General features: G+C 41.1%; 1 protein-coding gene across 17 annotated transcripts in view; it reads left to right on the forward strand.

The window, feature by feature from the left end:
- xpo6 (exportin 6) overlaps positions 1-20,608 on the forward strand; it is a 291,971-nt gene extending 271,363 nt beyond the window's left edge. For 13 of the 17 annotated variants that reach the window (XM_069905286.1, XM_069905287.1, XM_069905285.1 and 10 more), the window contains 4 exons: positions 6,368-6,539; positions 12,408-12,569; positions 13,824-13,922; positions 15,156-19,096. In XM_069905286.1, coding sequence (XP_069761387.1) covers positions 6,368-6,539; positions 12,408-12,569; positions 13,824-13,922; positions 15,156-15,521 — 799 coding nt within the window. In that variant the 3' untranslated portion in view covers positions 15,522-19,096. Of the gene's footprint in view, positions 1-6,367; positions 6,540-12,407; positions 12,570-13,823; positions 13,923-15,155; positions 19,097-19,429 lie in introns of those variants that run through there. The other 4 variants (XM_069905296.1, XM_069905294.1, XM_069905282.1 and 1 more) reach the window with 4 other exon arrangements.
- The last annotated feature ends 7,062 nt before the right edge of the window (positions 20,609-27,670 follow it).

A 27,670-nucleotide genomic window follows, 5' to 3' on the forward strand; every position in this document is an offset into this window, starting at 1 on the left:
GAAATCCTTGAAAGAATCAGCAAGCCAGGCAGTATTTATGGAAGGAGAAAATGTTAAATTAGACCAGCCATTCTTTATCTTTTTTGGCTATGGCTCCCTGAGGACGCTGCTCAAATTTTATGAGCCCCCTTCCCTGTAGTCAAGTTTAGTTGGTTTATTTGTACTTCTCTCATTCGAACTACATAAAATATATTTTATGATTTCTTCTCTAGACCCCCTTAAATGTGATGTGGCCTCCGGGTTCGGAGGGGGGTGCGTTGAGAATGGCTCTTATAGAGCATAGAACAGAGCAAAACAGGAACAGACCCTTGAGCACATGTGTCTGCACTGCACTAAAACCTTACTCTTACACATGACCCATCTTAAACGTTAGTACAGTATCACGATTCTCTGAATTTAAAAAAACTGCCCCATCTGTCTCCTTTAAACCTCCCCCTCCATCTTTAAATCCATTCTTCTGAAACAAGTTATTTTTTCCCCACAGCTGCTGCCTGTCCTGATGAATTTTACACATTTCCCATTTCCATTTTTATTTGACGTTGGCTGTTTTCTTAACCGAGTTGTACAAGTCAGGAGTGGCAGGCAGACCCATAATGTTAGCATTAAGTACACATGCAGACTAAGAAGTTTAAAGTGCTTAAAACTCCACCATAAAACAATTTCAGACACCTTGTCAGACACTTCCTGCCCCTCAACTTCTCTCCAATCAAAACTAATGATTCCTTCTTTCTCCCATTTCTGCTGAACATTGTTTCTTGCTCCAAAGATTCAAGATTCTTTTATTGTCATGTAATAGTACAGAACATAAACAAAATTGCCTCCTGCCTGGCGAAAGGCAGACAAGGAGTCGCCATTAGTATTGCCCAGTGGCCCTTACAATACAAGAGAAAACACATCCATAGTCTCTACAGCCTGTTCAATCCATCAGTAATCAGAGCTCCAGATCCAAGCTTCCGACACCATCAGGAAGCCTTCAGCACCTGAGGCTCTTCAAGAGCCCTTCTTCCCCTCGGCACCCTTTCAATATCTGGTTCCCATGAGTAAGTCTCTAGCAGCCCGCAACCTGTGTGGGTCCCCTGATTACATATTGTCCATATCCTGTGTAGGTCCTCCGACCATAAGTCACCTATAGCCCAGAACCTTTCTTACTCTTGCTAAATTTTGTCTAAAAACTGCCATCCAATCACCTTACCCTAAATCTAATTTTTTCAATCTGCTTGAGCCAACAATGCCTTCTTGCCTTTGTAACTCCCTTAACTTTTAGGATATAAGTTTCAGCCCCTCATTTGTAAGTCGGAATATTGCATTTTCCTGTGCAAGGTTGTTTCCTGAGAGATCATTACCATACATATGCGTGTAATAGTCTATTCTGTGTAAAAGTCAACCGCCCCTCCCTCCTCAATTTTTGCCCCCAGCCACCAACCCACCAGGGCTCCTGACACCTGACCATGGACTCTTGCCCCGGCCGATCGCCCATCCGAGCTCCCGACATCCTGACCATTGATCCATGCCACGGCCTCTTGCCCATCCGAGCTCTCAGCCTTGGACCCTCACCCCAACAGCCCACCCATCTGAGCTCCTAACACCCCGACCGTAGATCCTCGCCCTGACCGTTCACCCATTCAAGCTCCTGATCATGGACCCTTGCCCCAACTGAGCTCCCAACACCCCGATCGCAGACTTTTTTTTTTACTTTTTTTTCTTTTTCTTTTTCTTTTTAAACTTTATTTAAGATTTTATAACATGAATAACATATAGGATTACATTAAAAAAAATTAAGAATAAAATAATAAAATTACAATACAGTATCAGTAATCTAAATGAACTATACCCTCCCCAATAATTATTACACATTAATAACCCAACTCAAATTAGTCCAACCCCCTCTTTCCCCCCAAAATAAAGAGTGAAGAATTAATAAAGTTAATAATATGTGAGAAAAAAAACCCACTTACAAAAAAAAGCAAAAACATAAACAATTAAAATACTAACAAAAAGAAAAGTAATTAATACTAAGATATCAGACTTAAAAAACATATTTAAATCAAACTTAAATGCATATATTTAACAAACGGAGTTAAGATGAAACATATATTTAACTCAAACTTAATATAAAATATTAGTAAAGTTAGTAACATTATCAAAAATTTTTAAACAATAATCAATTCTTTAAAAAAAATTGTAGCATGGAAAAAAAGATGAAAAAAAAACTTTCTCTATAGAGATAAACCTTCACCAAATATCAACTAACTTCACATCTATCATCATATTAGTCACATAAACCGCCATCTTAAAACAAAATTCAAATCTCATTAAACATTGTACAATTCAATTTTAGTACTCTTCCACCATTTTTCCCTTTTACTCTTGAATAGTTATCCAATAAAAGCTCCAATACCACATTTAAATATCCCCAATCATTACATTAAAATTCAGATATCCAAATAATAAAAACACATCTACAACGAAATCTATATCTTCAACAAATGGAGCATAAACCACAAACAAAATTCAAGCCTCATTAAGAATTGTACAATTCAATTTATAACTTTCACCATTATTCCCTTCGTTCTATAACTAAAATAGCAAAATAATATACACCAGAATTACCACTCCTTTCACCTTAAAGTTAAAGAAAAAATATTAAAAAAAACTTATCCATCCCATTCACATTTAAAATTCAGATATTCCTTATCTACTGAATAAACTTTACAAAAAAAACCACATCAATTTTTAGTTTTTTAAACAATCAAATACTTTCTTATGCTTTTTTTTATATTTAAACAAAAAAAACCCTTCTCTCTTTAATAATACAAAAAAAAGGAAAAAAAACGGGTAGGAGGTTAAAAATACCCCCTCCCGTCTAAACCGCGCAATGTGGTAACTCCCAAAAAAAATGGGTGTGAGATAACTCACACGTAGCAGATGACTTTCAGGAAATAGTGCCTATCCAGTTTTCTCTCCCCCAACTCTCACTTCATCTTAAACTAACATCATCATTATTTAATATCCCTTTTTTAAAAAAAACATTAGGAAAAAAAAGGACAACTCTTCTTTTAATCAGCTCCAACTGCCGAGTCACTATTACAACCATTCCTTCTTGGAACACAGCTCTTTTCTTGCATCTCTTGTCTAATTGGCAGCTCTTGAGCAAATGCTATAGCTTCCTTTGGAGAATCAAAGAACTTTGGTTAGCAACCATTTTGGAAAACCTTCAAAACAGCTGGATATCTAAAGGTTGCCTAGTAACCTTTCTTCCACAACAACTCTTTAGCAGGATTGAATTCCCATCGTTGGAACATAACTTCTTGACTCAAATCCACTCGTAATAGCCACTCGTAATAGCCACTCGTAAAATTATTTCTCTGTCGTAATAATTCAAGCAACGAACCAAAACAGGTCTTGGACTTTGACCTGAAATAGGTCTTCTACGCAAGACTCTGTGAGCACGTTCCAGTATTATACCTTCCGGGAAATGTTCTTGACCCAGCACCTGCGGAATCCATTCAGTAAAAAATTTTCTTGGGTCTGGTCCCTCCATACCTTCCGGCAAACCAATAATCTTTATATTGTTCCGTCTGGATTGGTTTTCCAAATAATCAATCTTTTTCACCAAATTTTTATTTTGAGTTTGTAAGTCTTCGACCATTTTGGTCACATCAAAAACTTGATCCCGTATTTCGTCTATATCTTCTTCACACGAATTAAATTTATCTCTCACTTCAAGCTTAAAAGCTCCAAACTCAGCCATCTGTTGAGAATGTATTTTCACCATAGTATTAAACCTAGTATCAATTTCAGTCATAATCTTGGATAATCCCTGCATTGTATAAGATAATTTAGATTCAAGATTCTCAAAAATCTTTTCAATTGGAAGAGATTTTGGCTCAACAGATTCCTGCTTCTTCTGCATAACCAAAGGATCTTCTGTTCCTTCCTTCATTCTGGTTGCCTTCCTTGTAATATGACTGCGTGTGGAAACCCCAGCCACAGCCTCTCCAGCAATGACTGGAGGACGCTGGCCGGGGTTTTCCCCAGTCCATAATGTATTAAGCTCTCCCAGTACATCAAGTTGTATAGGTTCTTCTATCTCAAAAGATGCAGTTTGCAGCGCCACCTCTACAGTTGACAAATGCCTTTGAGTAACTCTTTGTTCTAAAGGCTGTTTGGCGCCATCTTTAGGGGGCTCTACCGATGTAACATAGAGCTCTACATCCGAACACTGTACCTCTCTCCTGGGATCCATTTCACGCTGTTACATCTATTTCCTGTAGGTAGGCTCCAAAACTTGAACTTTTGGAAAATGTAGTTTTTTGATGATCCATTGTCATTTTTTTTTTGCTCTTTTCCACCAATTGTACCATCATAAGTTAAATTAACAGCACTGAAATTATCTAAACTTTTAAAGAATTTTAATGGGCATTTCTAGACAAAACAATAAGATAGAGTCAGGAGAGGACCGGAAGGCACGTCTGATCCTTACGCCATCTTGCCACGCCCCCCCGATCACAGACTCTTGACTAGTCCCCAGCCTCCCTCCCACCAGAGCTCCTGATGCCTCGACTGTGGACACGCCTCGGCCCTGGCCGCCCACCCATGCACCAAACATGGACTTACCACCCCTGTCCTGGTTGCCGGCCCATCCAAGCTACCAATGCCCTGACTGCAGACTTAACACCAGGTCCTTCCCATCCAGGTTCCCGTTGCCATGACCGCAGACTTGCCACCAGACCCAGCTCCCTGCCCATTGAACTCCCAACTCCTCGATGCAGGTACTTACCATAGTCAAAAGAAATACAGTATGTTTCCAATTATCCGAAATGCTTCGGACCAGGCGTGTATTGGTTAACTGCATTTTTCAGCTAACTGAGAACTGGCTTTAAGCAGCCCAGTAGCTTGAGCAGAATACTTGAGTTGGCCATCACCGATCCCTGATGCCTCCCCACCGCCATCACCGAACCTGCCCAGAAGCCCAGGTCCCCGTTCTGATCCCAGCCCAGTAGCATCAGCATAAAACAACAACAGAGAACAAGGGAAGGTTTTTCAAACATGAAATAAAGTTCATCTCTCACCTTGAGTATAGTTGAGTACACGAAGGCGCAGTTGGATTCTAAATAGAGCTAACAGTGCATCAGACTCCCACTTGAGCATGGCGGGTAAAAAAAATTCAACTTGTGATATCATGTCACTGCCAAGAAAAATTTCGGATAACTAAGAATTTTGGTAAAGTAGTTTTTGGATAATTGGAAACGTACTGTAGACCTATAACAGTTGACCACCTAAATTTGTCCTGAAAAAATGGTCCCCAAAATTCGACTATTACACACGTACATACAGTAATTCAACCTGTTTCATTCTGCTTCCTGATTTGTTCATGAAGAAACTAAACCTAAAGACGCTCTCTTCAGGCTACCCTTGCGGACTTGATTTCTCTAATCCATTTGATTAAAATCACCTTGTGATGATTACATCATTTGTATTTTTTTTCCACAGTATAGCTACTGTAAGAGGGCCCATGCACCGTGCCAACTAGTGACATTTTACCCTTACGGTTTCTTACCTCCACCCACATGCTTCATTTTGAGCTACTGAGCAAACATTATTCTCATGAGGTAATGTTGCAGCTCTATAAAACTCTGGTTAAAGCACACTTAGAGTATTGTGTTCAGTTCTCTTGCCTCATTACAGGAAAAATGTGGAAGCTTTGGAGAGAGTGCAGAGGAAATTTACCAGGATATTGCCTGGATTGGAGAATGTTTCTTAATGAGGCAAAGTTAACAGAGCTAACGCAGTTTTTTTTTGGAGCAAGAAAGGATGAGAGGCATTTTAATAAAGGTCTACAAGATTATGACAGACATGGATAGGGTGGACAGCCAGCACCTTTTTCTAAGCGTGAGAGTTGCAAATACGAAAGGACATCTGTTTAAGCTGAGGGCAGTTCAGAGGAGACGTCATGGGAAGTACTTTTACAGTGTGGTAGGTGCCTGAAGTGCATTGCCAAGGGTGGTGGTGGAGGCTGGAAGAATAGGAACATTTTAAAGACTCTTAGATGGACACATGAATGCAAGAAAAATAGAAGGGAAAAGGTCCGAGGTCAGGAAGATTGATATTGTTAAGTAGGTTTGTATTGGTCAGCACAACATTGTGGGCCAAAAGGACTCGTACTGTGCTGTAATGTTCTCTATATGTTCTACATCCACATTGATCTTATCTTCTATTGACACCTCTTTTCTTTCTGTCTCATCTTCCATTATGACCTTGCCCTGAAAACTATTTCTCACCCTGATTACCTGGTAACCACTTCTCTCTAAAGGCTATTAGATATACATACATTTTGTGGAATAAATTTGACTGTATTGTTTAACAGGGAGCAATTGGCGGAAAGCATTCTGGAGGAGGGCAGTGGTGGCTGCCGTGTGGTGGAGAAATTTTTAAAGATCCTGCAGGTTGTTGTTCAGGAACCTGGGCAAGTGTTCAAGCCATTCCTCCCCAGCATCATCTCCCTCTGCATGCAGCAGGTCTACCCTATTGTAGCTGAGGTAAGACATTAATACTCAAACACAACTCTTGGTCCTGTTGGTGCCCAAATTCTGAGGTTGGCCTTCTGTCAGAATATTTTGGGATTCTGAACCAAAGGGACCTGTAGAGGTTCAGTTGTTGTGTTTTCATTTGTATTTTTGGATGTGACAGGACTGGAAGGATGTGGGAGATTCATGATTCATTTATTGTCATGTCATAAAAATGTAATATTATACAGAATTTGCTTTCATTTGCCATAAGGCACACAATTTCACCATCAGCAGAAACTGCCTGAAGCGCCTCTGACAGTCAGAGAAAGAGGAGCAAAAGAGAGTCCCCTCAAGTTACCGAGTGTCGGGAGTCACGTGATGGAGTAGTGGCCGGACGGTGAACTCCAGCCCTCTCCAGAAAAGTCAGAAAAAACAAAGCAAAACACAAGGGCACAGAAATAAAAATCAAAGTAAAGTGAATATAAAGGTGGAAAGAAGATGGCGACGAAAAAAGAAAAGTCGAAACCAACGGTAAGAAGAGAGGAAGAGAAGACAACGGAAGATGAAGGAAAAGGCCTTACCTGTTCGAAGAGGCCTGCGGTGGAGAGAGAAACCCGCTCCCTCAGGTCAGTAGAATATGGACTACAAAAATGGCTCGCTGAGCCGAGTAAAAGTGCGCAATGCGCATGAAAAAAAACACACCGACGGGAGGGGTGACCAGCTGGGGAGTCGATCTCCACAGCCGGCAATGAAAGCTGCAGAACACCTGCAGCAAGAGGAGAACATAGAAGACAACGAAAACAAGAAAGAAGAGAAGAAAAGGGCAACAAAGAAACAACAGATGGCCAACCCAGAGGAAGAAGAAGAGGAAGAGGAAGAGTACAGTGAAATAGAAGAAGAAGGGAAAGGCAAGATAAAGGATATACTTTCTCTTATTAAAGAATACATGGAGTCATTTAAAGAATGGCAAGCGCAAGAATTTAATGATTTAAGAAGAAGAATAAACAATACAGAAGAGAAAATGAATAAAATAGATATGACCTTATCAGAAATGGGAAAAAGAATGGACAAGGTGCAAGAACGAGAAGCAGCAGTAGAAATGGAGGTAGAGGACTTAAAAAATAAATTAGAGGAATCTAATAAAAAAGTTAAAGAGACGCAAGAACTGTTAGCTCAGAAAATAGATATAATGGAAAATTATAACAGAAGAAATAACATAAAGATAGTGGGCTTTAAAGAAGATGAAGAAGGCAAGAATATGAGAGAGTTTATAAAAGATTGGATCCCTAGGATCCTAGGATGTCCAGAACTACAGCAAGAAATGGAAATAGAAAGGGCACATAGAGCATTGGCCTTTAAACCACAATCACAACAAAAGCCAAGATCTGTTTTAGTAAAATTCCTAAGATATACTACAAGAGAAAAGGTACTGGAGAAAACAATGGAAAAAGTAAGAGAGGACAATAAGCCACTGGAGTACAAAGGGCAAAAAATCTTCATTTATCCAGATATAAGTTTTGAACTCCTGAAGAAGAGAAAGGAGTTCAATACAGCAAAGGCGATTTTATGGAAGAAAGGGTATAAATTTATACTAAAGCATCCAGCGGTATTGAAAATATTTATTCCAGGACAACAAAACAGACTATTCTCGGATCCAGAGGAAGCACGAAAATTTGCAGAACAATTACAAAATAGACTGAGAGATGAAGACGTGTAACGAGAGTACAAAAGACTGCAAACTAAAAAGACATAAGTTTTGAACTCCTGAAGAGGAGGAAGGAGTTCAAAACATCGAAAACGATCTTATGGAAAAAAAACTATTCTCGGATCCAGAGGAAGCAAGGAAATTTGCAGAACAACTACAAAACAAACAGAGAGATGAAGACATGTAATAAGAGTAAAAATGACCACGATTTATATGTATGTGGGTAAAGAGGTATATGTGTGTATATGTATAATGTGCATACATGAATGTATCCGTATTTAGAGGAAAATATAGATAGTATAGACAGGAATTAATAAGGGAAGGAAAAGGAATAGAGGGAATAAGGAGGGAATTAAAAGAGTGACCTTTGTCACATATGAAAAGTGAAATCTTTTCTGGGGGGGGGGCTGGGTGGGGGGGTGTTACGGTCACTGCAAAATCAGCTGACGCTTGCGAGTGAATTCGCAAATCCAAATGGAGAGGGGAGATGTGGTTGTCCGACAAGGGATAAAGGACAACTCAGGAGGGGAAGGGGGGATTGGGGCTAAAGAAATTTTAAATAGGAGAATAAGGAAAATGTTTGATGTTTTAGGAATGTTGTCTTATAAAGGATTCAAAACAAGAAAACAGAAATGGATAAGAAGGAAAGGTAATGATGGAGAAACGGAAAGGGAAGATAAACAAAGTATAAAATGGCTACGTTGAACTATATGACTTTAAATATTAATGGAATACATAACCAAATTAAAAGGAAGAAACTGCTAAATTTACTGAAAAAAGAAAAAATTGATATAGCATTTGTGCAAGAAACACATTTAACTGAATTGGAGCATAAGAAATTAAAGAGAGATTGGGTAGGACACGTAACAGCAGCATCGTATAATTCAAAAGCAAGAGGAATAGCTATATTAATTAGTAAAAATATACCAATTAAAATAGAAGAGGAAATAATAGATCCAGCAGGGAGATATGTAATGATAAAATGTCAGATATATTCGGAGTTTTGGAATCTACTCAATGTATATTCACCTAACGAAGAAGATCAAAAGTTTATGCAAGATATCTTTTTGAAGATAGCAGATACGCAAGGGAACATATTAATAGGAGGGGATTTCAACCTGAATTTGGATTCAAATATGGACAAAACTGGGGAAAAAATTAACAGAAAGAACAAAGTAACCAAATTTATAATTAAATCGATGGAAGAAATGCAACTTTTGGATATATGGAGGAAACAACACCCAAAGGAAAAGGAATATTCATATTACTCGGCTAGACATAAAACATACTCAAGAATAGACCTATTTTTGTTATCAGCTCGTATGCAAGATAGAGTAAAAAAAAACAGAATATAAAGCTAGAATACTATCGGACCATTCACCCTTAATATTGACATTAAAGTTAGAGGTCATCCCTGCAAGAATGTATAGATGAAGATTAAACCCCATGTTACTTAAAAGGCAGGATTTTAGAGAATTTATTGAAAAACAATAAATTTATTTTGAAATAAATACGGAATCAGTGGAAGATAAGTTTATACTATGGGATGCAATGAAAGCATTCATTAGAGGGCAAATAATAAGTTATGTAACCAAGATGAAGAAGGACTATAATCAGGAAACAGAGCAGTTGGAAAGGGAAATAGTAAATATAGAAAATATAGAAAAAGAATTAGTAATGAAGGAAGATATTACTAAAAGAAGAGAATTGGCGGATAAAAAAATAAAATATGAAACACTACAAATTTACCATTTGTTTCCTCATTCTCCTTTTCTTGCAGTTTAATATACATATTTGTTATAAATCTTTTGATTATCATTGTATCTGTAATCACATATTCAAAGTTACTTCCCTCTGGTAACCTCAGACTGCTTCCTAATTTGTCCTTCAAGTAGGATCTCAATTGGTAATATGCCAGCAATGTATCTTGAGTTATATTGTATTTATCTTTCATTTGTTCAAAGGATAATAATCTATTTCCTGAAAAACAATTTTCTATTCTTTTGATCCCTTTTTTCTCCCATTCTCTAAAGGAAAGGTTATCTATTGTAAAAGGGAGTAACTTGTTTTGCGTCAATATTAGTTTTGGTAATTGATAATTTGTTTTATTTCTTTCTACATGAATCTTCTTCCAAATATTGAGTAGATGATGTAATACTGGAGAACTTCTATGTTGTACCAATTTTTCATCCCATTTATATAATATGTGTTCAAGTATCTTTTCCCCTATTTTATCTAATTCTAATCTGGTCCAATCTGGCTTTTCCCTTGTTTGATAAAAATCTGATAGGTATCTTTCTTTCTTTCTTTTCCAATCTTATTATTATTATAATTTATAAACACATACAGTTCAAAGAGATATGAAAAATACATAGTAAATAACGAATTAATACAGAGATATTAAACAATAATATTGCAGAATAAAAATATATCATAAAAAAAATTTTAGATCAGTTTAGAGTATGAACTATCTCTAAAAAAAATAATATAATTAATAAAAATATATTTTAAAAAAAGAGAGAAAAAAAAAACCCCAAAAAGGAAGAAAAAAGAAATCTAAATTAAAAACAAAAAAAAACCTACCGATATAGCTAAACCACGCCGATCACTCCGATCTCATCTAACAGCCCAATTATCATACATAATCATAAAAAGAAAACAGAGCCAGATCAACTCACCACAAATGAAAATATTGAATAAATGGTCGCCAGGTTAATTCAAACTTAGAAGGGGATTCATAGACAGAGTTTCTAATTTTCTCTAAATTTAAACATAGTATAGTTTGGGTAAACCATTGGAAAACAGTGGGAGGATTAACCTCTTTCCAATTCAATAGTATAGATCTTCTAGCCATTAGTGTAAGAAAAGCAATCATACGATCCACAGGAAGAGATAAATAAGTCAAATCTATCATAGGTAATCCAAAAATTGCAGTAATGGAATGTGGTTGTAAATCAATATTCAAAACGGTAGATATAATGGAAAAAATTTCCTTCCAATAATTCTGTAAAGAGGGACAGGACCAAAACATATGTGTAAGGGAAGCTATTTCCAATTGACATTTATCACATATAGGATCGATATGAAAATAAAAGCGATGGAGTTTATCTTTAGACATATGAGCTCTATGAACAACTTTAAACTGTATCAGTGAGAAGAGGAGTTTACCAGTCGCAGAATTTTATTCCAATTTTCATTGGAAATATGAAGGTTGAGTTCTCTTTCCCAATCATTTTTAAACTTTCCAAAAGTCCCAGAATTTATTTTTGTAATTATATTATATAATTTAGATATCACACCTTTTGGAGGGAATTTTGAATATAGTACATCCTCTAAAACAGTCGTAGTCTCCCGTTTGGGAAAAGAGGGTAAAGTCGAAACTAAGAAACTCCTAATCTGCAAATATCGAAAGAAATGAGATCTAGGTAAATCATATTTCATGGATAATTGTTCAAATGACATGAAAGAGTTATCCAAGAATAAATCCGAAAAGCATGTTATACCTTTAACTTTCCAGAGTAAATAAGCTTGATCAATTAGAGAGGGATGAAAAAAGAAATTTAGTACAATAGGGGCCAAAGTCATTTTATCTTGGAAACCCCTATTGTACTAAATTTCTTTTTTCATCCCTCTCTAATCGATAGGTATCTTAATTGTGCGGCTCTATAATAATTTTTAAAGTTTGGCAGTTGTAAGCCTCCTTGTTTATACCATTCTGTTAATTTATCTAGTGCTATCCTCGGTTTCCCCCCTTTCCATAAAAATTTCCTTATTATTTTCTTTAACTCCTTGAAGAATTTCTCTGTCAGATGTATTGGCAATGCCTGAAATAGGTATAATATCCTTGGAAAAATGTTCATTTTAATACAGTTTATCCTTCCTATTAGTGTTAGTGGTAAATCTTTCCAATGCTCTAAATCGTCCTGTAATTTTTTCATTAGTGGATAATAATTGAGTTTATATAGTTGGCCGAGATTTTTATTTATTTGTATACCTAGGTATCTTATTGCTTGCATTTGCCATCTAAATGGTGATTCCTTCTTAAATTTTGAGAAATCCGCATTATTCATAGGCATTGATCATTATCCAATCCTGAAGTAATTATTTTGCCTCCTGGTCCAATCAAATAACAGGGAATCTGGTGTCAAGTTCTGTTCTTTTTGCTTGTTTCTTACATTCTTTTTGCTCTCCAGAGATCCTCACCAGATGTAAAGATGGAGCTGTTTGAGCTGCTTTACCAGATTTTGCACAACAACTGGCGATTTTTCTTCAAATCCTCTGTCCTGGCCAGTGTTCAGCGTGGAACAGCTGAGGAGCCGATGGAGAATGAGGCACAGTTTGTTTCTGCCATGCAGGTAACTTCAGTTATCGTGTTTGTTTTCTCATTCTGCTCCTTGGTTTCTCTGTCTTTCCACCCCCTCCTCATCCCACCCCACATTTTTATTCAGGTGTCTGCCTGATTTCCAGCTCTACTGCCGAAGGACTCTGGTACGGGAGGTCAACTGCTTTTTACTTTCTGAGGATGTTGCTTGACCTGCTGAGTTTCTCCAGCATTTTCTGTACTGCATGATGTGTTGTTCCTCAAGTTTACGTTGACTGACTGTGTTCATTGTATATTTCAGTTGTGGCTATTTTACAAAATGCACTTGTCTATAAAATGTTTGAATAAGCCTTGAAGAAGGGGGAAATGTGACCATAACCTGAATAAAACCTCTCTCTGCTGAAAATAGTATCACCTCAATGTGATACTGCCCTCTCCTGACCAGTGCTATGACTGGATGGGACCTGACTATATTGAGAACTGTTAGATTCAGAATCAGAATTTATTGTCGTGAACAATTCACAAAATTCATTGTTTGTGGCCAGCGTCACAGTGCAAACATTTATATAAACCACCTTACAAAAATAAGTTAAAATAGTGCATAAGAAAGTCAAAGTAACGCAGTGTCTTTGGTTCATTGTTCATTCATGAACCTGATGGCAGAGGGGAAGAAGCTGTCCTTGTGCCACTGAGTGCTCGTCTTCAAGCTCCTGTAACTTTTTCCCAATGGTAGCAGAGTGAAGAGGGCATGCCCTGGGTGGTGGGGATCTTTGAGGATAGAGGCTGCTTTCTTAAGACACCGTCATCCTCGATGGAGTGAAATTTGGTGCCTGAAATGTTGCAGCCCAAGTTAACAACCCTCTGGAGTTTATTCTTGTCCTGAGAGTTGGCACCTCCAACCAGCCAGAATGATCTTCATGGAACACTGTAGAGGTTTTCTGGAATCTTTGGTGACATTCTGAATCTGGCGAGCCTTCTTCATGATTGCATCGACATGTAGGGTCCAGGTCAGATCCTCAGTGTTTGACAACCAGGAATTTGAAATTATTTACCTCTCCACGACTGAGCCTACGATGAGGATTGCTTCAGGTTCTCCTGACTTCCTCCTGAAGTCCACAGTCATCTCCTTGGTTTTGCTAACGTTGAGTGCAAGGTTGTTGGCATGACACCACTCAATGAGCTGATCTATCTCCCTCCTGTACGGTTCCTCATTGCCATTTGTGATTCTGCCGATAACCGTGGTGTCAGCTGCAAATTTGTAAACACGATCCTGTTTCCTGTTCTACAGGCTTTTGGGCAGTCCTTTTTGCAACCAGATATTCAGATCTTCAAACAGAATCTATTTTACCTGGAGACTCTCAACACCAAGCACAAGCTGTACCACAAGGTAAGTGCTCCTTGGGCATATGTTTCTTCACTCTGCCATTTGTTACTGATCCTTTTGAAGTAGTTGGAGAAATGTTAAAATCTGAAACACTGCAAGTCTCACAAGTCACAAGGCCATTGGAAAGGAGAGAAAATACAAATAGTGTGCAAAGGAGTCCATTGGCTAGCTCAAATCTACACTTCCCCTTTCAAACTGAACAAGATGAGTGACGAAAACCCTGTTGGAGAGCAAAATGTAAATGTTGAGTTGAATGCTGGCGGCTGAACCTAAATGCAAATATTCACAGTTAACTTTGAATCAAGCAAATAGCTAAAGATGTGGTCTTTTTAAAAAAACAAAATGAATTAGAGGAATTTCATTTCCACTCCCCACTCCCACACCGATATGTCTGTCCATTGCTTCATGCACAGCCAAACCGAGGCCCCTGCAAATTGGAAGAACAGCACCTCATTTTGATGGGATGCTCTCCAACCAGATGGCGTTAACATTGACTCCTCTGGTTTCTGTTAGGCCCCTCCCCTGGTTTCTGTTAGGCCCCTCCCCTGTCTCGCTCTCTTTTTCCCTCTCCTTCTGTCTCTTTTCCTCCAGCTTCCCACTCCCCTCTCCACTCAGAGAGCTTCCCCACCCCCATCACTTTTCAACTTTTTTCTCATCTGGCCTATCCATATCCAGGTCTGACTTCTTGCCCGTGGACTTGGGCTCCTGTCCCTTCCTCAACATTTATTCATCCGCCTGCCTACATTTTGTTCATACCTTGATATGTATCTTTATCTTTGCTACATAAAGTACTCTGCATGACCTGCTGAGTTTTTTTATGTAACTGCCAGTATGTGTTGTTCTTTCTACTGCTTCTCTTTGTAATTGATTGACACAGTATTTAATGACTGAAATTTTTCAGTCCGTTTGTTTTTAATGCCCTATCTGCTGAGAGTGCATTTTAGACTGCTGTCTGGGGCTTGGCACTAAATTAAAATTTAAAGAAACAATGTAAACCATTCAGCAGAAGAGAAAGTTTAGTTGTTTGGAATACTTGGCCTCATTCCTGCTTACTTGCATTGTGATATACAGCTGATGAAGGCTAGTGTTGAATCCTGTGGTGCCAGTCGAGACAATCTGCTTACAGTGGAAGAAGTAGTCCAAGGCCTTGTGGCCTATCTTCCCCATGGCTCCATAGATATTCAGACGTTGATGCTACTGACTCTGTACTCACTTGTATTTTTGTTTCCCCGCCAGAAAATCTTCCGGGCAACCATGCTCTTTCAGTTTGTCAACGTGCTTCTACAAGTGCTGGTCCACAAGTCCCACGACCTGCTACAGGAGGAAATCGGCATTGCTGTGTACAACATGGCATCTGTGGACTTCAGCAGCTTTTACGCTGCCTTTTTACCCCAGTTTCTGGCTAATTGTGATGGCGTTGACTCCAATCAGAGGACAGTGCTTGGCAGGAACTTCAAAATGGACAGGGTTAGTTTTTGGAAGATGGGTGGAATCACTAGAAAAATAAATGCTGCTGCAAGTCTTGTCCCCACTGCTAAAGGGGAGTCCTTGCTGTTTAGTGCATGCTATGATATGTCGTCTATGTGTGACCTCTTGTGGTAAGTGATGTGTAAGGAAATTGATCACAGTAACTTCTCTGAAAACATGGAAGGTCCCTCTCCATTGAAGGCTGTGTAACATTTGATTGGAATTAGTGTGGTACCAGAACCAAAAAAAACTGCTGCTCAAAACCCTGGCATCATTTATCAGGAAAATGCAAACGTCAACAGTGATAACAGCATTTAAACCATAATGAGATTACACAGGGCTGGCACAATTTTAAGCAAGGGAAGTGTAATTGGCAAGAGAAGATAAGAAAACTGCTACTTGCTGTTACTGTTGAGGGACTGAGGGTTAGATTAGCATGGATATGGTGATTGGTTAACCAACAGGAAACAAGGGTTTTTTTATTTATTTGGGTACCACAGGGATCTGTTGTCGGTCTCACATTTATTACTGATAGGTGGAGGACCAAGTATGTTGACGTTTGCTGACCACAAAGGTGAGAGGTAAGTTATGAGGAAGACTCCAACAGAAGGAATGGCAAAGCAGCAGAACATTGTTTAAATGAAATGATTATTATATGCTAGCATTTGGAAAGGTCTCAGTTTTGGGGTATGACTGGTAACAGGAAGGTGCACAGAGATCCAGTTGGGACATAGGCTAAACCAGTGGTTTTTAACCTTTTCCTTTCCACTCAAAGAATGCCATATGGTATAGGATGCTATAGGTGCTCTGTGGTTAATAAAGGATTACTTAAGGTGGTATGTGAGTGGGGGAAAAACGTTGAGAACCACTGGGCTAAACGGACAGGCAAGGCTGTGGCAGATGAAACAACAAAATGGTAAAATGTAGAGTCAACCTTTTTGGTAAAGTTGTTACGTAATGGGAGATTGAATCAGATCTGGGTGACCTTGTAAATGAATCACAAAGTTAACATCCAGGTACATGAAGCAGTTGGGAAGGCAACATTTTGTTGGGGTTGAATTCATAACAAAATGACTGAAGTCTTATTGCATAGGGAGTGTTGCAGAAATATTTTGGACAGGTCTGGCCTCATTACCAAAGAAATTGATGGAGGAAGGTATGGAATGTTCCTGTGCTGGAGTTTGTCCAACAAGAGAGTAATCAGAATGGGAATCTAGTAGGTAGAAGAATGAGGTGTGATTTCATTGGAACAGACAAAACTCGTATATGACCTGACCTATTTGCCATGACATTCATTCCTTGGCACATGAAGATTTTCTGGGAAGATTGGTGTTTAATTGACAATCCCTAACTGCCCTTGAGAAGATGGTGGGGGGCTGCCTTGGCCACTGCAGTCCTTAAGGTGTGGGTGTCCACATGGTACTGTTTGGGAGGGAAGTTTAGAACTTTGACCCAGTGACAGTGAAATATTTCCAAATCAGGATGATGGTGTTTGGCTTAGAGGGCAACTTCCAGGGGCTGGTGCTCCCAGTGCTTTTGCTGCCCTTCTCCTTCTCTCTGGCAGAGGGGTGGGTTTGGAAGTTGCTGTCGAAGGAGTCTTAGTGAGGGGCTGCAGTTTTTAGAGGAGGAATCAGTCCTTGGAGAAAGACCAGTTAAAACTTCCATTTCCAGTCATGATGAGGAAGAATTTCTTAAAGGGTTATGAATCTTTAGAATGTTCTTATTCCACAAATGTGGCCACCATCTAATAGATCTTTGGACTTTGGAGGATGAAGGCTTGGGGAATGGACAAAAAGTGAAGCTGAGGCTGGTGCCTGTTGACAGAGCAGTTGTAACTGCATTGATGAATGTGTGAATGCCACAGAGCACACCTGTGGCTGATGGGATGGTTCAATGACAAGTTGCCCACACACACAGTTCCCCTCCTTGTATGTAGCTGTAGCAATGACTTGATCTCCAAAGCCGCTCAGTCAGAAGTCCCTTGCTGAAAATAATTGCCTACCTTTGGATATCCATAGCCCCAGGCTCAGCAGCAATTGAAAAACAGTAAATCCTCATCACAGTCATCTGAACTGAAATAGTTTAGGGCTGCACAGTTAGTGTAGCAGTGCCAGCGACTGGGGTTCGAATCCAGCGCTGTCTGCATGTTTACTCCAGGTGCTCTGGTTTCCTCCCACCCTTCAAAACACACTGGATTGTTTTCTGCAAGGTTGGTGAAATCTGGAATCCATATCCTGGAGATGCTGTAGAAGGCTCTTTTGTTTCTTGGAGGGCCCTGAGTCTGGAGCAGTGGAAGGGGGAGCGTTTGAATACTTAAGGGAATGACCTGGTAGATCCTTGACAATGTGGATGAAAGATTACTGCTGGAGTTCATAGGCGAGTTGGTTGAAGAGCAGCCATGATCTTATTGAATGTTAGAGGTGTGGGCAGCTCCTGTTCCTACCATCACAGACTTAAAGGTTGATTTCCAGGGATTGATGATTGTGCCACAGCAGTTTAATATTCTTCCAATGTTTTGCTCTCCTGTAACGTTGCTGAGGTCTCCAGACTGGGCATGAACCCATGATGTTTTTTGAGTCTGAAGGAATTGGTACCAATCGTGACTTAACTGTAGTTCCACCTGACCCTTTTGGCATCTCTCAAAACTTCAAACAATGAATGACGAGGCAACCCAGGCTGAAATGGTGCCTGCTCCACACTGGAGACCTGTTGTCCCTATGCCTGTCTTCTGCAGCTCCACAGCCCCTTGAGGGCAACTCTGATAATGCTGGCAACTCCGTAGGTTTCATATCTTAATTTGTATCCCATTTGTGAACAGCACTCAGTTCAAAATTGGTCTTTACTGCTATTCAGACAAATGATGTCGAAGTGCATGGGAGAGGAGGGTCTGAAGGACCTGCTGAGAGAGAAGAATTATGTAGCAGGAAATCTACTGTCATAAATATTGAATGTCTGCACCCTGAGGCATTACACCCTGAAAGATGTGTTTGATCACAAGGATTTGGTCAATTGGTAGACTGAACCCAACCCCTCACATTCACCTTTGTCTCTTAATCCTGACTCCAAAGAGCCCACTGAGTGCCCATCTCTTGGACATGAGCAAGGATACCTGGGCATTGTCAGGGTCACCAGAATATGCTCTACTCCATGATTATGCTTGAGGTGGTAAATTACCCCTTCCCTGCTTCTATCCCCAAATTCACCAAGGACGCATTAGTCAAACAGGATTCTGTTTCCTTTTCAACTTCTCCTTTTGAAGGTGTAAAGTTGAAAATGCTGATGCACGTTGATGGTAAGTGGAGGTGTGTTTCATCATAGTGTGTGCTTTTTGTTGGCTAGTGTGGCTGTTGGCTCCTTCCACTTTCAGTGATGCTGAGATAATGTTCACATTGATAGCACTCTTCCTTGTGTCAAAAGGACATGATTCAAGTGCCAACAGTGAAGTAAGGGCAGGTAAGCACTCCCGGCTCGGCTCCTAAGATGGGCTCAGGCCTTTGCTTTCCATGGATACTGTGTGATCTGCTGAGTTCTCCGGCACTGTGTGTACTGCACTGAGATAAAAGGGTAGAATGTTTGGAATCATTTTGAAATGGGGACAGTGCATTTCTCCCTAATGTACTGAATTCTATCATGTTACTTCACACCAATGTTGTGCAATACATTGTCTTCCTCTGAAGGGTCCAGGTAGGGAGGGGGAGGCAGGGACTGGGAGAGGGATGAGGTAGGGAGGGGGAGGCAGGGGCTGGGGAGTGGGTCCAGGAAGGTAGGGAGGGGGAGGCAGAGCTGGAGGGTTGAATGACATCTCTGGTAATCTCATGAACCAACACCAGCTGACTCTTCTTGAACACGCACCAATATTGTACAAGGTACCCCAGTTTGTACAAAGGCTTCTGCTCTCTTAATCAGTGCTTCAAGGTTGGCAACCAAAGATTTCAGATCCCATGACCTGTTGCCTCAGACATTGGGATCCATTGATATGTTTTTAAATTAAGATTTTTCTTAGCTCAACTAATTTAAAAGCAGCTTGCAGTTATTTTGTTCAGTTTCAGAATTGACAATCATGAAAACTGTTGTGGCAGCTGGAGTAACACTTCCACACTGGCCTGTCTGAGAGGATCACTTGGATTGATTGGAATTTCAACAAAATGTAACCTTTGCATCAATTTGAAGTGAGAATGACCAGCCATGCACATTTACAAAGTGGCTTCTCTAATGCCACAGTGAAATTCTTGTGTTGTTGAAATATCCTGTGAGCTGCCTGCTGACAGAAATGAAGGTCTAATTTATTCAAACTGTCTTCAAACTCAAACAATTTGCTTTCAGATAAACTGAGTTACAGATGATAATGACCTTTCTCTCTCTCTCTCTCTCTCTTTCCCGCCACCCCTCATCCCCACCTTGGTGTTAGGATTTGCCTTCGTTTACACAGAGTGTACACAGACTTGTGAATGACCTGCGTTACTACAGGCTTTGTAATGGCAGTTTACCTCCAGGAACAATCAAGCTATAGCCTCCACGACTGAAGCCTTTTCTCTTGCCCTTTCGCCAGACTGTCCAGCGCAACTCGCTGGCTGAACCTCTCCGAACATTGCTGCAGCACTTTGTGTCTCTGTACTGCAGGAAGATAATAGTTGCATTCAGTACATTGACATGATGCCGATCAATCATGTAGCCTGCACTGAATCGACATCAGGCATTTGCACCTTTGCATTGATGTGTTCCTCTCAGCTGTTTCATTGGATTGACCTGGCAGTACTCGTGTGCTCAGCACTTTCTCCTCCGTTCAATTGCCTTGAACAGTTCTGCTCTGTGCAAGCAGAAGACTCTCCACTTTCGGTCATAACATTCCAATGTGATACTGTTGGCACACAGTGGATGAAGAGTTTGTGTTGTAAACTTGTTCAGGTCCTTCGAATTACCTTCTCCAAATGTATGCTGGACTATTTTTTAATGAAGATTTTAAGTTGGGTAAATTTATTTTATATTGTTTTCATTGGACTTCCACTTATCTTTGCCACATTTCTCCTATGATCCCTCCCTTGCACAACTTGATCCTGTGGGTCTCCAGGTGTCACACGTCCTCTTCGGATTTACAAGGGCCTGCCTGATAGAACCAGAACCAATAAGAGGAGTGTTGCAAGCAGCTGGTCGAGGTGGAAGTGACCACACATTTTATTGAAATGTGAATGTTTTGACATTGAATTAAAGTTCTTGGTTTTGGACTGGCGCCTGAACAAACATGGTCCATCATCAGACTCCCAGCAGAAAAATCAGAGCAGCAGTGTGTTCCCAAATCTTCCTGGGCAACACCTCCAGGAGTCTCAGCACCTGCTGTCCAAACAATGGCGGGGGGATGTGGGGGTCATGGGTCAGGTGTGGGAGAGGTGGAGGAGGGTGAGTGAGAGGGGGTGTGGGGGAGGGTTGGAAAATATGAAGATTGGATGGAGAACAAATCAAAGCCGATGGGAATGGAGATGGTTGTGTGTGGTTCCCCAGTCTGTGAGATCAGAAGTGAACACGTTGCTACCAGAGGGGGGTTGGGGTTTCTGGACCAGCAGAGAAGCAACAGGGAACTCAGAGCCACCCTGAGCCATGAAGAAGCTGCCCAGTCTACTGAACATAGTCGCTTGTGCATTGCCAGTTATACTGTAAAAGTAAGGCTGCCTGGGCTGAATATTTATTATAGGTGAGTGATGCCTCCACGACACTTAAAAGATTAAACTTTCTTTTCCTCCCAAAGAAGCAATTCTCCCACCCTTAAATATACAGTGTAAAAATCAGGGTCTCTGTGAAATGGCTTTATAAAATCAGTCTGTCCCAGATTATTGGTTCCCCTGGTGAGAGCAGTCAGTGCCCCACAGCTATCCTGGCTGATGAACTTGACTTTGTTTCAGCTCCGGTCACCACTGGGACTAGCCCCAAACATTCGCCAATGACACAGCAACAAACTGGTCCTCACCTTCACCCTCCCAGCTGTCCAACACTGCTTTCCAGATGTCTCTAAACCATTAAGCTCACTTTACAATGGAAAAGAAAAATATTCAAGTTTTAAAAAGCTGCCAGTGACTTTAATCTCAATTTGAAAAATGGACCCTGATTATTTAGTTGGAACAAACCGAGCAAATCAGGAAGGGCAGCTCATCACATGGTCACCCTGAGGAGGTATGTACATAACCACCTCCCCCTGAACCCCACAAGGAGGGTCCCCTCTCCCCCTGACTCCCACAGAGGGAGTACCACCTCTCCTTGACCCCCACCATCGGGATCCCACCTCTCCCTGTCCCTCACCGACGGGGGAATCCCCCCCACTGATGGGGAGTTCCACCTCCTTTACCCCCACTGATGGGGGGGAATCCATCTTCCACTGACCTCCACCGTCAGGGGGGGGGGAGTCTGTCTCATGAGGGATCGCAGCTCCCTCTGTCTAATCTGAACCCACTCACCTTTGTGGAGACAAGTGTTCTCAGCCTTACCAGATCCTGCAGCTGATTCTGGGATGTCGGTGTTAAATTGGGCCAGATGTGTGCTGAGCCTATCTTCCATTTATTTGTAAAACTTTGCTTTAAGAATTTTTTTTAGGAACAGATTCCTATACCTTGTCTCCAGCATTGTGTGTCTTGACTTCAGCCACAGTGTGCTCAGATTTTTGTGTTTTACTTCCTGTACCTTTTGGTGCATAGTGTACAGGGAACATGGTGGTCCATGATTAGCAACCTCCAGGAAATTGTTTTCACTTCCATTGGATTCCACATGAATTTCAGTTAGATACCCTGTGGTTGGTGTCCTCCCACTGTGGTGGGACATGGTTCTGCATTCAAGCTGTTGCCAAAACATCAGGTCCTGTTGATCCTGCCACTTGTATTGGACTGAGGCTGTTGGACTTGACGTTATCATCCCCATGTCACTCATGGCTTTGTTCTGTTTTGCTCTTCCTCCAGCTTAGGGAGACACACCAGCTTAGCTAGACCCTTTGTCCTGTCTCCTCAGCACCATTTTAACATTGGCCACTAGGAGGTGACCTGAGCAATGTGGTCAGTTCGCAGGCCCTTCGCCTGACCTGCTGCACATCATTATGGTGAGGTTTAATGCTCTGGACTCCTGGCAATAAATATCAAGCCTCCTTCACCAGGCACTTTGGCGAGTCAATGGGCCGTCTCACTGAGACTCTCCATTTTGGTTTCAGGTGGAGAGTCTTGTGTTGGAGCCTTTGCCCTGCTCTTGCCATTCCCATCTGAGAATGCTTCCCCTGAAGTGTGGTAATTGTATTGGACACATTGTGCCCAAAAGGGCATTCCTTTTGTGTTCAAAGTGAATGATTCATGCCACTGTTGATAACGTGGCTGACCAGCTTGTGTAATGAAATTCAAGGCTCTGTTTACAATGTGTACTGAAAATGCCTATGTTCCATTACTTGTACAGGAGCCAAGCTGCCCTGAACCAACGTGCGCCAGGAACAGTGTGAACTCTTGTTTATTTTGGATCATGCTGATCCTTTGTACAAGTGTTCATTGCTGTAATTAGAAATCAGTTTCAGCTTTCACCAGGGCTGTCCGTGTCTGTTTCTGGATGTAAATATGAGACTGTATTGTGCCTGAAGACTTGCAATGAGAAGTGTATTAAATCGACATTAGTTTTATCTTTGGTATTTAACCCATATTGATTCTGTGACATTCCACCACAGAATTCAAGTATTTTAGAATTGCATTTTCTAAAAATTGTGTAGTATGGCCAGTGCTATCTACAAGTTTGCCAATGACACCACAGTTATCAGCAGAATCATAAATGGCAATGAGGAAGCAAACAGGAGACGAGAATTAAATGGAAGAATTACTGTCGAATGTTGAATTCCAAAACTAAAAGAGAAAGGATAGAACTAGATACTCCCTTTACAAGAGAAGAAAGAGTCCTGGGTACCCTACAGGGTAATAAATCACTGGGGAAGGATGGATTCCCACCCAAGTTTTATAGATCTCCTGGACCAGTCAGTAGAGACAGACCCTCCTGAAATCATTCTCAACCACTATTATTACAATTTACCAAATAAATAGGGAGACATTAAAAGCTTTGGCATATAGACCAATTTTGCTGATAAATGCTGGTTATTAGATACTAGCAAAAGCGTTGGGTAATAGATTAGGAAAATATCTACCAAAACTGATACATTTTTTAAGCGAAGACATTACTCAAATAGTCTAGGAAGATTATTTAATATAATACACAAGGCAAAATTAGAACAGAATCCAAGTATAATAGACTCCCTGAACACGGAAAAAGTATTTGACCATTTGGAATGGACGTTTCTATTTAAAACACAGTAAACATTTGGCATAGGCACAACATTTATAAACAGGATTTTTTTAAAAAGCCTTAGACCATAAACCACAAGCTAAAATTATAACCAATAGTCAGATGTTAGTGGTATTCCCCTTGAGCAGATCGAGTAGATAGGGGTGTCCCCTGTTCCCAGCACTTTTTATTTCAGTGATTGAACTGCTGGCAGAGATAATAAGAAGAGATCCAGATATAAAAGGCTTCAAAGTCAGGCAAGGAGAACACAAAATTAGTCTATTTGCTGACAATATGCTACTATACTTATCAGACCCGGCTAAATCTTTGGAAAAATATGGAAAAGTATCTGGCTATAAAATAAATATGGACAAAAATGAGATAATGACATTGACAGATTTAGAATGTGAAAGGTATCAAAAAGGAGGTAAATTTAAATGGAAGATGGATGGGCTAAAGTATCTTGGAATAACAACTGACAACAATTTACAAAATCTGTATAAACTATATTCCTCTTTTGGGGAAGATGGAAAAGGACCTGGAGAAATGGAGAGATTTGCCAATTAGTGGGAAGGGTTAATTGCATCAAAGTGAAAGTAATGCCAAGACTACAATATCTTTTTTCAATCACTGCCTATTCTGTTACCTAAAAATGTATTTAAATAATCATATTAGACAGTTCCTATTGAATAATAAGGTAACAAGAATCAATTGGAAAAACTGACTTGGACTACGGGCTGGTAGGACTTAGACTTCCAGATTTAAAAAAAAGACCTAAATGCACAGGCTAGATTTCTCACAGCCTTCTTCACTGAAATCAAACCCCACCACTCCCCATCTTAGTATCAGGTGGGAATGTACTCAATGGAGGAGGGGAAGCAAAGGATTTTATCTATGAATGGAATGTCAAATCTCGGGGGAAAAAAAAGACATAATCCTATACTATATCAGAACGTGGCAGGAAATTAATGAATGTCTTGGGGAAAAAGTAGGGGTATCAATAAAAGCCCCAGTGTAAAAAGTGTTATTGCTGATGAACTTGGGCAATAGAATATTAAATTTGTGGTATGACAAAGGTATAAGATGTATAAAGGACTTACACAGAAGGAATGTGTGTCCTCCAAACAATTATAACACAAATATGGAGTGGCCAATGGGACCACCTTCTGTTTTCTCCAACTTAGATCGTTCTTCAGAGAAAGTTGACCCCACCTGAAATTAGTGGAACTGAATGAATGGTCTGGATGGGGAATACACCCAAAATTATAACAAAAATGTACTCTGCCCTCCAGAATGAAATTGCAAAACCAGGATTGCAGAGGTCAAGGGAAAGATGGACTTGGGGGTGGTGATTCCAGAAAGAAGCTGGTCAGATTGGTGTAAGGACAGCATGACATCAATTAGAAATGCTAGATATGGACTGGTTCAGTATAATCTTTTTAACACCAATTATATCTTACCCCACAGAAATTACATAGATCAAAGGCCGAAATTGCAGAGATGTGTTTCAGATGTGGGACTGAGGCAGGAACTTTTCTACATACCACATGGTCGTACGTGAAGGTGAGGTCATTTTAGCAAAAAATCACAGAAAAATTAACCAGGATAACAGGAGTGGCCTTCATGGGCAACCCAGAGCTATACCTACTAGGTAATTTTATGGAACTAAACAACAAATTGAATAAATATCAAATCACATAAAAATAGCACTGGCCATAGTGAAAAAATGTATTGCAATCACTTGAAAGTCCAACTCCCCTCTACTTACAGCACGATGGACTGCAGAAATGAACAGTTGAATACCTATGGGAGGGAAAAAAATCACAATTTATAAAGATCTGGCAGCCCTACCTGGAACTATAGAGGCACAAATACAGTAACAGAAAGGAATATAAATGCTTGTAGAGGCCCGCGAACCGAGACACAACCTGGCTCACAAAATAGCCAGCGAATGCAACGATCATGAGGGCCCCACAGGGACCAATGGCTATCATCCTGCATGACCTCCCACACAGCGGGAACGCAGGCCAGTGCTGCAATGATGTCACCTCTGTTGTCAGAGGCAGGAAGTGAATATAAATAGAGCTGGCAGAACAATAAATCAGTCTTCGATCTCGACTTGACTCTGTGTGTGTGTGTGTGTGTGTGTCGTTCTTACTCCACACTTCGTGTAGCACACTCACGACATTGGTGACCCCGATAGGTCTAACTAGCAGTTAGACCTGAAGATGACGGACCAAGCAGCTCTCTACGCAACTCGTTCAGGTTGTCAACATTCTGGGAGTCGCAGCCACACGTGGTTCGAACAGCCTGAGGCCCAGTTCCACCTTTGACAAATAACACCAATGACACACTATTACTACTTAGTGAGCTCGCTCAACCAGGACACGGCAGAGAGGGTCATCGATTTCCTATGGCAGCCTCTGGACCAAGGCAAATATGGAGCCCTCAAAGAGCTACTAACCTGCACTTTTGGGCTATCACAGTGAGCGCACCACCCGTCTGCTGCACATGAACGGTTTGGGGGACAGGGCCATCCTCCCTCAAGAATGAGATGCTTGCCATCACTGAGGAATACAGGCCTTATCTGCTCTTTGAGCAGATTTTCCTGAAGCAGCTGCCCGAGGATATCAGACTCTTGCTCACTGATGAAGACTTCAGCAACCCCAGGAAAATCGCAGCCCAGGTGGACATCCTCTGGAGAGCAAAGAAAGAAAACAGCGCTTCGGTGGAAGAGATCACCAAGCCCCAATCCTAGTTGGCATCAAGGCCACAGCAGATGGAGAGGCAAGTGGACCCCCTACCCAGCCATATATCATCAGTGAGGGGGTGTGGGGGCCTGTTGATGCTGCCCACGTTTCTGGGAAACACCGTGGCCAGCAATCGTTAACAGCTGCAGTGGCTGGCCAATGTGACAGCCTCCTCCATGTATGGAACTCTCGGTCAGGAAGGTGGTTCCTTGTAGACACTGGTGCCAAAATAAGTGTCCTCTTCCCCGAGGCCTATGACAACCGGAAAGCCAGGCCTGGCACTGATGCCAGTAAACAGCACCATACTATGGCACCCGCACCATCCCCCTACGATTTGCTGGCCGCTGATTTGTGGACTTTTACCATCATGGCAGTGGCAGAACTACTCTTGGGAGCTGATTTCCTTCATGCCCACTGCCTGCTGGTGGACTTGAAAGGGCAGCATTTGGTGCACGCCAGAACTTTTCAAACAAAAGCCCTGGGGGAAGCCATTGACCCTGGGGCATTGGATCGACAGGTATGGGGCAAAAGCACTGCCTGAGAAGGTGGAGGCTGTTCAGCAGTTCACAAAACCTCGCACCGTGAAGGGACTGCAGGAGGTCACCGGTATGATTAACTTCTACCATCAATTCATAGCAGCAGCTCGGATCATGTGCCCCTTTTTCGCGTTCGTGGTGGGGAAAAATAAACACGTTACCTGGGACAAGGAGGCCTCGGAGATATTTCAGAAGGCTAAAGGCACTGGCCAATGCCACCCTTCTGGTTCACCCCAGGCCAGAGGCGCTGACCATCCTCAAGGTGGATACCTCCAGCACAGTGGTCAAAGGGGTCCTTTAACAGCTAATAGACGGGCAATGGCAACCCCTGGCGTTTTTTAGCAGGCACCTCCGACCACCTGAACTTAAATACAGTGCCTTTGACCGAGAACTGTTGGTGATGTACCTGGCGATCAGGCACTTCCAATACTTTCTGGAAGGCAGACCAGTCAAAGTATTCACAGACCACAAACTACCAGCTTTTGCCTTCCACAAAGTGTTGGCCAGGCAGCACTTCCTATGTGTCTGAATTCACCATAGACAACCAGCTCATCACCAGTAACAGCAAAGTGGTGGACGATGCAATCTACCATCATGCCATCGATTCCATCCTTGCCCTATCCCAGGGCATAGACTATTCAGCCCTTTCCAGGGCACCTCGACCCTGAGATCCTGGCATACAAGACGGCGTTTTCCAGGCTGCAGCTGGAGG

The sequence above is a fragment of the Narcine bancroftii genome, chromosome 12 (genome assembly GCF_036971445.1).
Source record: "Narcine bancroftii isolate sNarBan1 chromosome 12, sNarBan1.hap1, whole genome shotgun sequence".
NCBI classification, from domain to species: Eukaryota; Metazoa; Chordata; class Chondrichthyes; order Torpediniformes; family Narcinidae; genus Narcine; species Narcine bancroftii.